Source organism: Tachyglossus aculeatus, chromosome 5 (genome assembly GCF_015852505.1).
Source record: "Tachyglossus aculeatus isolate mTacAcu1 chromosome 5, mTacAcu1.pri, whole genome shotgun sequence".
NCBI lineage: Eukaryota > Metazoa > Chordata > Mammalia > Monotremata > Tachyglossidae > Tachyglossus > Tachyglossus aculeatus.
In genome coordinates, this window is record NC_052070.1 from 77,465,209 (window position 1) to 77,480,366 (window position 15,158).

At 39.7% G+C, this 15,158-nt stretch overlaps 1 protein-coding gene across 2 annotated transcripts in view; it reads right to left on the reverse strand.

Annotated features, from left to right (window-relative positions):
- The window catches only part of PSD3 (pleckstrin and Sec7 domain containing 3), a 417,136-nt gene that overhangs the window by 33,523 nt on the left and 368,455 nt on the right, over positions 1-15,158 (reverse strand). For both annotated transcript variants that reach the window (XM_038746337.1, XM_038746336.1), the window contains 2 exons: positions 7,861-8,018; positions 3,564-3,708 (listed from right to left, as the gene is read on the reverse strand). In XM_038746337.1, coding sequence (XP_038602265.1) covers positions 3,564-3,708; positions 7,861-8,018 — 303 coding nt within the window. The remainder of the gene's footprint in view (positions 1-3,563; positions 3,709-7,860; positions 8,019-15,158) is intronic.

The window sequence follows — 15,158 nt, forward strand, 5'->3', positions numbered from 1 at the left end:
ATTGTTCAGAAATGAATATTGATTGCAGTTTGAACTAAACAGTTCTGACAACAATCATGTTTAATAATTGAAGTTAATGTTTTGGATAGCATTCATGGATGCATTAAGGAAAAATCAGTAAATAACAGGACAGCTGAATATTTGTTTTATTTTTGCTTTACGAAGTGTCTCTCACAATTAAAAAAAAATCAGGATGTTAATTATTTTCCATTACAGTTTTGCATTTTAATGGTGGGGGACTCTTACCGCGATGCATTATTCTATCATTTAGACATGTAGCTGTCCAACTTAGAAGATGATGCTTCTGATGCTGAGATTTTTGTCTGTGTGGGTGGGTGGGGGTGAGAAAACTCATGTGTCTAACTATCCCTGCTGTCGACCGACTGGATGACTGAAACCGTCATGAGCCTTTCCTTTGATATTTTAGAGGTATATTAGCAGCAAATGGTAAACATCCTGGGAATTCATGTTACCAAACGGAAAAAATTCCACATGAACTGAAGAGTTGTGAAACCAGACTGTATATAAAGTTGGGTACTTGTCTACAATGGCTTAATTTAGTAGTAGTACCAGTAGTACCAATTATTGAGTGATCACTGGATGCCATGTCCCGTACTAACCTGGAAAAGCACAACAGAAAGAAGTGATGAGCTCCTCTCCCATAAGGAGCTTAAACTAACGGGGTAGGCAACAATAAAAATATTTCAATTCTTTCCCCCTCTCTCTGGTGTCTAGCATTCATGATCACTCCTCAAATTACAGTCAGAAATTCATATTTTATTCTGTACAAATGGAAAAATCTGCTGGCATCTCCTCTAGCTCACAAAGTGGAAAGCCTGCATGTACTTCTTTAAATCATCTTTGAAAATTTAACCCTATTTTAAGCTCCCTTAACTAAAACCAGTTATCTGATTCTACTCCTGTTTGCATTTCCCCTGGCAGGTGAACTACAAAGCTTGGGGTGTTTTTCCATGCTGTACCATAGGAAGGGAAGATGCATTGATTGCCAGAAAGAATATGCTCTGGGTGAAGAGAGTCTAAATGATTAGGAAAACAAATGAATGAGTAAGGTGGACACACTGATGAAGCCTGGACTGTAAAAGTCCCTATTTCATTAAAAAAAGACAAACAATGCTGATGACATCAATAAATGTGTGGGATACAACCTCAGAGGAACTGAATCAGCAGGTGGAGTTCAGTAATTGTACTAGTAGTGTAGGGAAGATGGATTTATGTAAAGGACCAGTTCATTTTCTATCACAAAGGCCCAGACTTTCAGGACTGGATTGAAATTCAGGGGAACAGACCTCTTTATCAATCAATAGCATTTACTGAGTGTTTACTATATGCAGAGCACTGTACTAAGCACTTGGGAGAGTATAGTACAACAGTTAGCAGTCATGTCTTTCCTTAAAGAGCTAACCCTAAAAAAATTCCCTCTGAGGGAGACTCCAGAATCTTCCTTGATAGCAGTGATTCCTGTACTTCACATAACCATAAACAAACAGCATGACCTTGAAAGAGCATAGGCCTGGGAGTAAGAGGACCGGGGTTCTGATCCTGGCCCTGCTACGTTTCTGCTATGTGATCTTGGGTGAGTCACTTAACTTCTCTGTGCCTCAGTTATCTCATCTGTAAATGGGGATTAAGACTGTGAGCCCTACATGGGACAGGGACTGTGTCCAACCTGATTTGCTTGTATCCACCCCAGTACTTAGTACAGTACCTGACATATAGTAAGCGCTTAACAAATACCACAGTTATCATTATTGTTAATTATTAAATGGTCTGTGTCCAACTTGATTAGCTTGTATCTACCTCCACGCTTAGTACAGTGCATGGCACATAGTAAGGGCTTGTCAAATACTTTTTAAGAAAAAAATAAATTTCAGAGAGGAAATTCATCCTAATAGGCAATTTAGATACCTGCCATTTAAATGTATTCCTTGGATTTCAAGTGAAGCCACCAAGCTCCCAATCATCCCTTCATTAGCCTTTCATTTTTAAAGTGCTGAAATATGTCTCCCTGTCTCTAGTTCACACCTTTAGTTTGTTTTTCTCTAGGCTAAATAAATCCAGTTTCTTCAGTTTTTCCTCAGATAGTGAGGAGGAAAAGATTCAAGAGTAATAATTATTTGGTATTTGTTATGCACTTACTATGTGCCAAACATTATACTAAGAAGAATCATCTTGGAAGCCAACTGATTGATGATGGGATGGAGAGGAGAAGATTTGGGGTGTAGGAGGCCATGGTAATGCCATCTGTGATGAAAAGGTAAAGGGCAACAGCCAAGCAGGGCAGAATAATGTTCGCACAAAGGTTTAAGAAGGTAAGGAAAGGTTTGATAAATAGATCAAAGAAATCAGAATGATTAGAAAAGACTAGTTAAGGGAGAGGCTCCAGAAACTGATGATAACTGTTGGAAATGAGCACTATGAAAAAATCTGTCCCTTGCAAGTAAAATAAGCACATATATACAATTGGGCAATTTAGAAGATATTGTAAAAAAAAAAGAAAAACAAACTCTAATGAACAAAATTAGAGTTATCAAAAATGATGAAAGGTACTTTTGAATTTGACTACAAATTTCAAAATACTCTAAAATTTTAACACAAGTGCAATTTCGATAGAGGTATAAAATAGATGACTGAATTATTAGAGAATTTGACTGAAAGGAAGTGTGAATTAGTTCAAAAACAGCTAGACTGGATTGTGGAGATAAAACATAAGGAGAGAGGTCATTATATTGGGTCAATTGATAGTTACCCTCTTTCCATGGTTGTTTTCACTAATTACCATGAAATGCAAGAAATAGCAAAATATTTCTCAAAGGGCGAAAAATAATACAAAAATGAAGTTGCCTTTTTCAGCAGAGTAGCACAAATAACAATGAAGTTACAGATTTGAAACACCACAGCAGAGGCTATAGAACAAAGGAGGATTTGAAAGGCAGTCTCACTTCCAGCACGAGACTGGTTTCAGATGCTCACCTTGTATAATAATAATAATGATAAGAATAATAATTTTGGCATTTGTTAAGTGCTTACTATGTGCCAGGCACTGTATTCAGCACTGGAGTAGATACACAGTAATTGAGTTGGACAGAGTCCCTGTCCCACATCGGGCTCACTGTCTTAATCTCCATTTTATGGATGAGGTAACTGAGGCACAGAGAAGTGAAGTAACTTGGCCAAGATCACACAGCAGACAAGGGGTGGAGGCAAGATTAGAACCCAGGTCCTTCTGACTCCCAGGCCCATGCTCTATCCACTAGACCACACCACATCTTAAGATCAGGGGCCTCACCATTTAGGTTTTGTAAATCACAGAGCACTTTCCCAAATCCTATTCAAAAAACAAATGTGATGCATTTTCCTACCCTTTATCTCAAAGTCAGTATTTTTAGTTTGGTTGAGTAAGGGGTGTTAGACTCTGCAAACCTATATTGTTTTGTTAGTGCTATCCTACACACCCACTGGATTCTTTGTCTCCTACAGAAAAACGATCCAAGGCAATTTCTTCTCACCAACACTTCAATCACATCTTTGGGAGAACTACTTACCTGAGATAATTTTGTGGTAGTGGCAGGAAGAAGAGGGCGGCTGAACTTCTTCTGAGAGCCAATAGCTGCTGGAAATGGGGGTGCAGAAAACACAGCTGCGACACAATTAATTTTGTTTATCCACGCTTGCATTTCCTCTGGGTTCCTGTGAGAGATGGATGTAGTTAGTCCTGTTAGGATATTGCTTGATTTGCTTAGTTTCACTTGACTGGCAATTTCCCTGGCAACGAAAAGTAGGTAGCTGAAAAGATTTGGAAAGACTTTCAATCTTCACCCTTGCTTAGGTTAAAGGTTCAGTGCAAATCCAAACCCTGTCCTACTTGCTGGGAGGTGAACTCACATACAACAGATCTTCACCTGATCTTGTTTTTGAATGGGGGTAAGGCCACATATCAGCAGCTTGCATGAATAAAGGCTAAAATGGGAGAGGGCAGGCCAGATCAGACTCATCACTCTCAGCCTGGTAAGAATGAGGCACTCAGGATCTTCTTGATATCATTAATCCATAACACTATTCCATGCACAACAATACAATGATACAATGATCCAAATTTGATTATTATTAATAATTAATAATAATAATGGTATTTGTTAAGCGCTTACTATGTGCCAGGCATTGTATAAAGCTCTGAGGTGGATATGAGAAAATTGGGTTGGGAATAATCCCTGTCCCACGTGGGGCTCAATCTCAATCCCCATTTTAATGATGAGGTAACTGAGGCACAGATAAGTGAAGCAAATCATCCAAGGTCACGAAGGAGACAAGTGGCAGAACTGGGATTAGAACCCAGGCCCATGCTCTATCACTACACCATGCAAGACTATTGGTAATTGACAATGACCACAAATTATCTCTCATCAATGAATTCAAACATAGAATTCTGCTTAACTCCCTCTGACTCTGTCATCATTGATTTGATTTCTTTGGAGTGTCTTTTATAGATAACAACACTGGTATTTATTAAGCACTTATTCTGTTCCAAGAGCTGAAGTAGATACAAGACAGTCAAATCAGATACAGACCATGCCCCATATGGGCTACACAATCTAAATGGGAGGGAGAAGAGGTATTTTAACTCATTTTACACATAAGGGAACAGGGAAGGTGTAGAAGTTAAGTGATTTGCCCAAGGACACATGGCAATCAATCAATCAATCAATCACTAGTATTTATTGAGCACTGTACTAAGTGCTTGAGAAAGTACAATACAATAGACTTAGACATGTTCCCTGCCCACAACAAGCTTATAGTCTAGAGGGGGAGACTGACATTAATATAAGTAATTTATAGTATATAATTTACAGATATGTATATAAGTGCTGTAGGGTTGAGGGTAGGGTGATTATCAAATGCCTAAAGGTCACAGATCCAAGTGCATAGATTACACACAGGGAGAGGGAGCTGGAGAAAAGAGGGCTTAATCAGGGAAGGCCTCTTGGAGGAGATGTAACCTTAATAAGACTTTGAAGTCAAGGAGAATGGTGGTCCAGTGTATATGGAAGGGGAGGGAGTTCCAGGCTAGGGGGAGGACATGGGAAAGGGCTGGTGATGAGATAGACAGGATTGGGGCACAGTGGGTAAGCTAGTACTGGAAGAACAAAGTATGTGGACTGGCCTGCAGTGGGAGATCAGTTAAGTGAGGTAAGAGAGCTGATTGAGTGCTTTAAAGCTGATACTATGGAGTTTCTGTTTCATGCAGAGGCATATGGGGAGCCATTGGAGGATCTTGAGGAGTGGAAAGACATGGACTGACCTTTCTTAGAAAAACAATCAGTGCAGCAGAGGAAAGTATGGCCTGGAATGGGGAGAGACAGGAGGCAGGGAAGTCAGCAAGGTGGTAGATGTGGTAGTCAAGTTGGAAGAGGACAAATGCTTGGACCATTGTGATAGTTTGGATGTGGAGGAAACATTCAATCATATCTATTGAGCACTTACTGTGCGCAGAACACTGTACTAAGTGCTTAGGAGATGTTATGGAGATAGAAATGACAGGATTTGGTGACAGACTGACTATGTGGGTGGAATAAGAGAGGTGAGTCAAGGAGAACACCAAGGTTATGGGCTTGTTAGGGAGCCTAGTGGTAGCGTCTACAGATATGGGAAAGATATGAGAAGGAAAAGATTTTGGGTGGGAAAATAAGGAGTTCTGTTTTGGACATATTTTTAGTGTGATGTATTGGTGGGACCTCCAGGTAGAGTTGTCCTGAAGGCAGAAGGAAACACAAGATTGCAGGGAAGGAAAGAGATCAGGGCTGGAAATGTAGATTTGAGAATCACCTGCCTCGAGATGGTAGCTGAACCCATGGGAGTGAATGAGTTCTCCAAGGTAATGGGTGAACATGGAGAATAAAAGGGGAATATAAACTCCCCACTAGATTACAAGCTCACTATAGGCAGGGAACATTTCTGCTAATTCTTTTGTATTGTACTCTCCCAATTGCTTAGAACAGGGCTGTGCATATAGTAAGTGCTTAATAAATACCACTGATTCATTGATTGACTGATTGACCTAGAATTGAGTCTTGAGGGACCCCTACTGTAGAGGGTGGAAGGCAGAGGAAGAGCCAACAAAAGGAACTAAAAAGAAGCACTCAGAGAGATTAGAGGAGAACCAAGAGAAGACAGTGTCAGTGAAGCCAAGGAGAAGTGGGTGGTCTATAGTGTTGAAGGTAGCTGAGAGGTCTAGTAGTATTAGAATGGAGTAGAGGCTGTCACATTTGGCAAGAAGATGGTTATTGGTTTATGTTAGAAAAGACTGTTTCCATGGAATAAAGGGGGTGGGAGCCTGAGTGGAGGAGATCAAGGAGAAAATTGGAGACAAAGAATTGGAGACAGCAGGTGTAAACACCTCTCTCAAGAAGTTTGGAGAGAAATGGTAGGAGAGAGATTGGGAAATAACTGGAGGGAGCCATGAGGTCAAAGGAGTGGTTTTTTTTTAAGGATGGGGATATGTAAACATGTTTGAAAGCTGTGGGGAAGAAGCCTTTGGCAAGTGAAAAGATGGCAGTCAATGAGGGAAGAAGGGAGGGGGTGAGTGTTCTAAAAAGGTATGAAGGGGTGGGGTCAGAAGCATAGGTGGAGTGGGTACATTCAGAAGAGTCAAGTGACTGTGTTGGGACAAGAACATTGGCTTCCTATTGACTTCCAGGCCCCAGCTCTATCCACTAGGCCAGCCTACACTAAAGCTAATAATACTTTTCATTTTTGCTGATAATACTACTCAACAGGCTCAAAAGTATTTCTCTGGTAGTGTAATCTTGGTGCTGTTTCTTGGCAAAATGCTGAAGAAACTGATCAACCCTGGCTTTTCCAAATTCTTCATTCACCAACATTCTTCTCCCATCCCCAGTGGTTTTCCCTCTCTTGGCTGAAACTTAAACTGCCTTATTCAGATGAGTCACTAAATCCTCCTCTTATATGAAACACAGGCCTCACACTTGTTACCAATTTTGAGGCCAAGAGAACAATCTGTACCCTCTTCAGCTTCACCATCCATAAAGGACTAAAAAACTCTGGTTTAGCTTTTGTTTCTTTTGGGATTCTTCACCACTGTTCTCTACAGTTTTGCAGGCATCTCTCTCTTTCACTTTCTTGCAGACCTTCATTCTGCCAAATTGTGCTATTCAAACAGTTGTCTCAACATATTCACTACAACTTCTTTTCTTCTACATCCTTTTTGTAGACTTGGCCTCTTCTAATGGGTGAAGCGCCCGACTCTCAATCTGAAGGACCCCATTGACTCCATTTCTAATCCCACCATCTGCTCCTGTGGTTTAGGCTTTTTTTTTATTCTTCTCTATTCACCAGTGTGGCTTAATGGCCAAAGTGAATGGCAGGGAGTCAGGAGACCTGGGTCTGAATCTCAGCTCTGCCACTTGCCTGCTGTGAGACCTTGGGCAAGTCCCTTAACTTTTCTCTGCCCCAGTTTCCTCATTTATAAAATGGGTATTAAATATCTGTTCTCTCTCCCCTTTAAACTGTGAACCCCTGTGAGCCAGGGGCTGTATTTGATTTGACTGAATTGTATCTACTCCAATGTCTAACACATAGTAACTACTCAAACACTTCCACCAACATCGATATTATGATTATCAGTACCAGTTCTTTTGAGGTTTTCCTCACTCTCCAAAGTGAAGGAATTGCAAGAAAAAATGAAAAAATGACAGAGTAATAACAGCAACCCACCACTCCCATTGCTTTTTCAGATAAGGCTGTTAAAATTTTTCTTGGTGAAAAATGATAAAAACACGTTGCTCCTATCTGCATGAATAGAAAAATGAACAGATCAAAACATACTGGGCTTGAAAAAGCAAGACTCTCCAGTCGGCTGTTTTCAGTTTTAACACATTTGGTCTCTTCTCGTAGTCTGTTGCCTTGGATGCCAGCGCATGGTGCACACTCACTGCGTTTTTCAAATCATCTTCAGACAAAGCTTTTTCTGGTTTGTATTCATCCTGGGTTAAACAGAACAAAGATACATAATTTCACTCTTTTCTTGAGAAAGAAAAAAAAGGCCAAAGATATCCAGTTCCCATAGGTACCATTAATGCCAACACTGATGTCACTAAAAACATCTTACCCTATAAAAGCTTCCCTGTCTGACAACTATTATGTTAAAAATAACATCATAATGAATCAGGAGGGAGACACAAATAGCAATGCATCTTTCTTTAGATCCTTTCTCAGTAAGAAAAAGGGACAAGGTGTTTTGATTATCATGACATATCAATCATGGGTAAAATTTATAAACAAATCAAAACTCAAATATAAATGAAATTGCACCTCTAGACTATACAGATACATAATATTGGAAAATTATCCTAATTCTGTACTGCCCTACACCAGATACAAGAGCAAATTCACAACTAGAAAGGAATAAACAGACTATTAGTGAAAACTATGCTAGTGGAAGTTTTAATATGCTTAAATCCATGCTCTAAATCTGCTCTGAATCTGGGCATATTTTTGGAGCTTTTTTTTGCAGCACTTCTTAAACATTATACTCAGTGGTATAGTTTCAAAGAGCTTCAAGAATAACACTGGTATTCGAATGAGTGCTTAATACGTGCAGAACACTTTACTAAGCACTTGTGAGAGTACAATAGGATAGATAACTGATTGTTTTGAGTGGCAGACCTATCTAGAGCTCGGTCATGACTCTTGCTTCTGCTGTACTCTCTCAAGTGTTCAGTACAGTACTTCAAACCCAGTAGGCACTCAATAAATCCACTCATTACCTCAATGATTGACTGGGGATGAAGTCCTTGACCAGCAATCGACTAGAGCATGTGTCTATTGTTATATTGCATTCTACCAAGCATTTAATACAGTGCTCTGTGAACGGTAAGTGCTCAATAAATACCATTGAATGAATGAATGAATAGAGCACACTGTGACTATTAACTCTACAGTGCTCTGCAAACAGCTAAAGCTCAGAAGATACTATAGATTGATCAGGGCACAGTCTTTGGGAATAGCATGATATGATCAAGAAAAGGAGAAAGAGGGTGAGCAGGAAAAAGTGAAGTCATGAAAAGGGGAGGATGTTCTCTTGTCTGCAACACCCTTAGATTCCTCAAACCACAATGCCCCCTACTCCCCAACCCATTTTTCAAACCTTCTTAAAAAAGTCCTTCTTTCAGAAAGTACTTCTTGATTCATTTTCCCACCTTCTTTAAAGCCATATCACTCATTCACTTATGAATTTGTGTCTATTTGTCTCCATTTATGTCTATCAATTGTCTCAGTCTCAATTATTGTATCTTCATTAATTGATGTCTGCTAACTCCCCCAGTATTTTTTAAGGGCTTCAAAGGCAGGGATTGTCTCTCACTCTTTTTTTTTTTTTTGGTATGCTCTCTAGTAGGAAGCTTTGTAAGACAGAGAGGGCTGCCTTCCAATCTTTACAATGATGGTAAGCCTAAGAAGACTAATGACTGTTAGCCTGAAGCAGTGAGATACCCAAAGATTGTTCCCTCCAAATACTATTTAGCCTGAAGGTTTATTGTTTTGGTGATTTCTTTATTATTGTATTTTAACTTGTTTTTATTATGGTTTACATTATATTCTTATTGTTTAAAATGTCCACCCACCACCACTTAGATTATGAGCTCCTTGTGGATCATGGGCCCATTCTTTTTTTAAATGATTTTTGTGTAAGTATTGTAAATGCCTAATAAATGTTAGTAATAATAAAAATAAGGGTATTAGTTAAGCACTTTCTAGGTACCAAGCACTGTACTAAGTCAATATAAGAAAATCAGGAAGAACACAGTTCCTTTCTCACATGAGGTTCATAATGTAAAGGAGAGGGAGAACTGGTACTGCAGGACACAGAGAAGTTAAGTGACTTGCCCAATATCATAAAGCGGGCAACTGGTAGACCTGGGATTAGAATCTAGGTTCTCCTGTCTCCCAGGCCTGTGCTCCTTCCACCAGGCAACATTATTTCTACTGTTAATACTGAGAAGGATGAAAGGTAGGAAGAGGAGGAAGATGAAGAAAGGCAGGAAAAAAAAGAAAAAAAACAACAGGCCACTGAGGACAGCACAACACATGTTCATTTGGGGAACAGTTTTGCACATTCCAAGCTCTTTGGAAAGTGGTTATTTAATATAAGAAATGAGCATCACTTTCCACACAAAGAGAGCAGAGTTTGCTTGGTTATAGGTATTTGCATCTCATATGCATGACCATTTTACATTACTACCCAGTTCTATACAAAAACCTACAACAACACCATTAGAGGAATATAACTACAAAGAAGGAAATGATAAACTGAGCGATTATTCCCCAGCTACAAATTATCCTGACTTTATAAATTTATTTTCTGGTCTCTTGAGGATCCTTAGAAGTTTACTTTTGTTTCCAAACCCCAGGCTGAAGATGCAATGGAGGAAAGTAAAGACCATTAAATAGACAAAGGCCCGAAGACACAAGAGACAGAAAAAGATCTACTAGCTAAAAGAGCGACACTTCACAGAACAGTTATTTGTTTAGTGTTACTAGGGTTATTATAATTATCCCTTTGGTTTCTGGCAGAGAGTAGAGCAACAAGGAACAGACCTGAAACCCCTAAATAATCCCAATAATAATAAAATATCCCTTGACTATTAGACTTATTGCAATAGCTAAGCCCAGAGGCTTTTAGCAACAAGAACACTTGAAAAATTGAAAAAAGAATACTCAAGCACATTAGTTACCTATTCCTTGTAAAATGACTGTCATTTCAGCTTCCAATGTTTGGATTTCCACATTGCACCTTGAATATGGTATAACTACTGAATGGAAAGTTTGGAGAATGCAGGCCTCAACTACAAATGATCCCTGGAGTGACAACCTCAAAATATACCTGGCTGATACCAGGTTATTTACTCTGAGGGTGAAAATAAACTTCTGTACAATCCAGAAGAGAAAATCAAGAAGATAAAAAACCAAGGACTCTATGGTCCTTTCTACAATAGTATCCTAAAGCAGCACAGACAAGAGACCCAGGTTATAGTCCCAGCCCCACCACCTGCCTTCTGTGTTAACTAGGACAAGTGTTTCTTCTATTATTATTAGTTGTAGTAGGAATGGTAGTAGTAGTAATATTAGTTTAATTTTTATGCTATTTGCTAAGTGTCTACTATGTGCCAGGCACTGTATTAAATGCTGGAGTTGATACAAGTTAATCAGGCAGGCAGTCCATGTCCCACATGGAGCTCATAGTCCTCATCACCATTTTACAGATGAGATAACTGAGGCACAGAGAAATTAAGGAACTTGCCCAAGGTCACACAACATACAAGTGGAAGAGCCAGTATTAGAACCTAGGTCCTTCTGATTCCCAGGCCCATGCTCTATCCACTAGGCTTCGGTGCCTCAGTTTTCTCATCTGTAAAATGGGGATAGGATAACTATTCCACCCCAAGGATGTGAGTCCCATATACAATAATGACCAACATTATCATTATTTCTTGTGTACCTGCCAACTGCAGAACGAAGCAGGCAAACATGGTCTCCATCCAGATCTTTGTGGGAAGGGAATGTGTCTACCACCTCTGTTGTATTGTACTCTCCCAAGTGCTTAGTGCAGTGCTCTGCACACAATAAGTGCTCAGTAAATACGATTGACTGATTCAAGTCCACCAAGAGGAAAATTTGGTCTTTCATCTGTTCATCTGGATTTTCCCTCCAATTTGAAGTTGTGGATGGGAAGAGCAAACTAAGGAATTGGGCCCATATGGGATACTGCTCCCACCCTTACTTCCCTGTCTGCTTTATGACTTCAGGACAACAGTCTTCTTTCTTGTAACATGAGAAAAGATTATTTTACATTCTTTCTAGATCTCAGAACATATTATTAACTTAGAATTCACACTGAATTGCCTGTTTTTATTTTTGGGTAGGGCATTTTATATTTAAAATTTGCTTTTTAAATTGATGCATGAAAGTTAAAAAAACTTTATTCATCTCCAGAAATTTTACACTTTTTTATTACTTTTCAGGTTTGTTCAGTAGCTCTACAATGGTTTTCTTAAATAGTCCAATAAATTAATATTACATTTGAAAAGTTCTTCCCTCTCCCTGCCTTTTAACAATTGTATTCCAAATTTTAAAAGGATAAAGTTCATTATTACAGTGATAAACCACAGTGTTAGTCAGCCTGATTAAACTGCCACTCCTTTTTCAAAAAGGCAATAAAGGTAGTTTCCTTAATAATATTAATGGGCTGATAATAGCATATGCTAGTGTTATATATATAATTAAAATGAGTTCTCTTTAGTGTTGCCTTTCTTAAATTATAATAAAGATTCAGTACATACCGTAGAAGGAGCATTGATTTGGTCATTCCTTATTTTGTCTCTCATTTTTAGTCCAAGCTCCCAATTACCTTGATTACTTTTCTCTACTTCGTTTCTGCCTTTTGTCCAATGACATTTTTATCTATTTTGAGTTGAGCTATTGAAACTCTCCCCCCCAAAAAAACATGCAAAGGGAAGCAATGTGTTCCCACGTGAGAGAATGATGTTATATACCAGCTTTCCAGGGATGATAATGAGGGTATTTATTAAAGCACTTACTATGGGCTAAGCAACAGGTAAACAAGATAATCAATCTGACCGAGTTCCTGTCACAAGCAGGGCTCAGGGCTCACAGTCTAATAAGGAGGGAGAGTAGATAGAGGGAGAGTAAGTATTACATAGATGTAGAACTGAAGCACAGAGAAGTTAAATGACTTTTCCAAGATCACACAGCAGGTGAGTGGAACAGCCAGGACTAGAACCCAGGTCTGGCTCCTACCCTTGAGCTCTTTCCACCAAGTTGTGCTTTGACCCATTGCTGCTCCCTGAGCACATTCTGTCACAAATATGGCTGCAGCCTGCTCTAGGCTGAGAGTGCCTCAGAGTATTTTTGGGTAGGACATCTAATCTTTAATATTTGTTTTTTAAATTGAAGCATGAGAGTAATTTTTTTAAAAAAACCTTTATTAATCTCCAAAAATATTACACTTTTTTAAACTTTTCAGGTTGTTTTGTTTTGAGGGTGCCTAGTTTTTTTTCGTTTGTTTTATTTCTTTGGTATTTGTTACATGCTTACTATGTGCCAGGCACTGTACTAAGCACTGGGATAAATACAATGTTGGACGCAGTCCATGTCCCACATGAGGCTCACAGTCTTAATTCCCATTTCACAGATGAGGTAGCTGAGTTTCATTTGTCTATTTGCCTGAGTGAGAATGTGTGTCTTTTTTAATGGTATTTGTTAAGTGCTTACTATGTGCCAGGCACAATACTAAGCACTGTAGTAGAAACAAAATTATTAGGTTGGACATAATCCTTGTCCCACAAAGTGCTCGGAGTCTTAATACCCATTTTACAAATGAGGAAACCGTGACACGGATAAGTGACTTGCCCAAGGTCACACAACAGACAAATGGAGGAGCCGAATTTAGAACCCAGGTCCTTCTGACTCCCAGGCCTGTGCTCTATCCATTGTCACACTGCTTCTCTCTGTGAGTTTCAGTGTGTGAAACCGTGTGTATGCTCCCTCTAGTGTTTGTTGCCACATGAAGTTGAGTGGGCTGAAAATGTTCACTGTCCCCATCTTCAAAGCCCTACTATAATTATACCTCCTTCAATTTTCCTCTCCTGACTTCCCCTCATTCCCCTGTTCTATTCACCCTCCCCTTTACATCACCAATGCTCTTGGATGTGTATCCCTAAGCACTTTAATACTCCACCCCCAACCCCATAGCATTTATGTACATATTCCTATAGTCTTCCATTTCTCCTATCTGAAATTAATTTTAATGTCTTACTCCTCTAGTCTGTAAGCTTCTTGTGGGCCAGGATCACATCTACCAGCTCTATTGTATTGTACTCTCCCAAGTGCCACATAACAAGTTCCACACTTAGGAGAAGCAGCGTGGCTCAGTGGAAGGAGTGCGGGCTTTGGAGTCGGAGGTCAGGGATTCAAATCCCGGCTCCGCCACTTGTCAGCTGTGTGACTTTGGGCAAGTCACTTCACTTCTCTGGGCCTCAGTTACCTCATCTGGAAAATGGGGATTAAGACTGTGAGCCCCTTGGGACAACCTGATCACTCTGTAACCTCCCCAGCGCTTAGAACAGTGCTTTACACATAGTGAGTGCTTAATAAATACCATTATTATTATTAAGTGTTCAATAAATAACACTGATTGATCAACTGAATGATTGGTTCAAGAAGTCTAGAAAACTTCCACAGAAGATAAGTATCTACTGACTACCAGAGGGTAGTCTAGGGTTAAGGGTGTCGATGGTACAGTCCAGACCAATAAGATGGATGTCAAGGAGGGCACCCGTCACCCTTTTAAGCATCCTAACACTGTGAGAGGTAGTAGGCCAGACCGATCTGACCCCATTATGCTATTTCTCTGGACTGTAAACTCGTCTCTACACTGTAAATCTGTCTCTAAACTGTAAGCTCATCTCTAGACTCTAAGTTCATTGTGAGCAGGGAATGTGTCTACCAACTCTGTTGCATTGTATACCCCAAGTGCTTAGTTCAGTGCCTATTCACAGTAAATGCTCAATAAATACCACTGATGATGATTTCTTATTTGAGGGTTTAGCTGAGGTGCCCCTGAGACAAACAGGTGGAACAAAGTCACAGATTGGCCCTCTGCTTTACTTTGGCAGGGTCAAGATGAGGCCAGGGGGTGCTATGACAGGAACAATCACCTTCCTGGAGAGCCACTGTACGTGTAGCTTTATTTAAGAGTGATCTAACCCACGTTATGGTCGACTGATTGTGCTGATCTGCCTGCTATCATGTGTTTTCAGATCACAGTTTGGCTAGAAAACTACAAGGCAATTAGGGAAAATTCTTCTGACAATGTGGGCATGTTGGGGCTCACCACATCAAGGAAGGAACAGCTTGTGCACCTGTGCATGGTATGGGGACATGTGAGTAGTAGAGCATGTGTTTCCCTTAATGGGAGGTTTTGCACGAATGCAACCCTCTAATTATAGGAGAGTTAACTGTATTTGGGAAGGAAATCTCAAGAGTTTGTTTTCTATTGGACAAAAATAGAAACAATAGTTAATAAGGGGGTGACATTACAAAGCTCC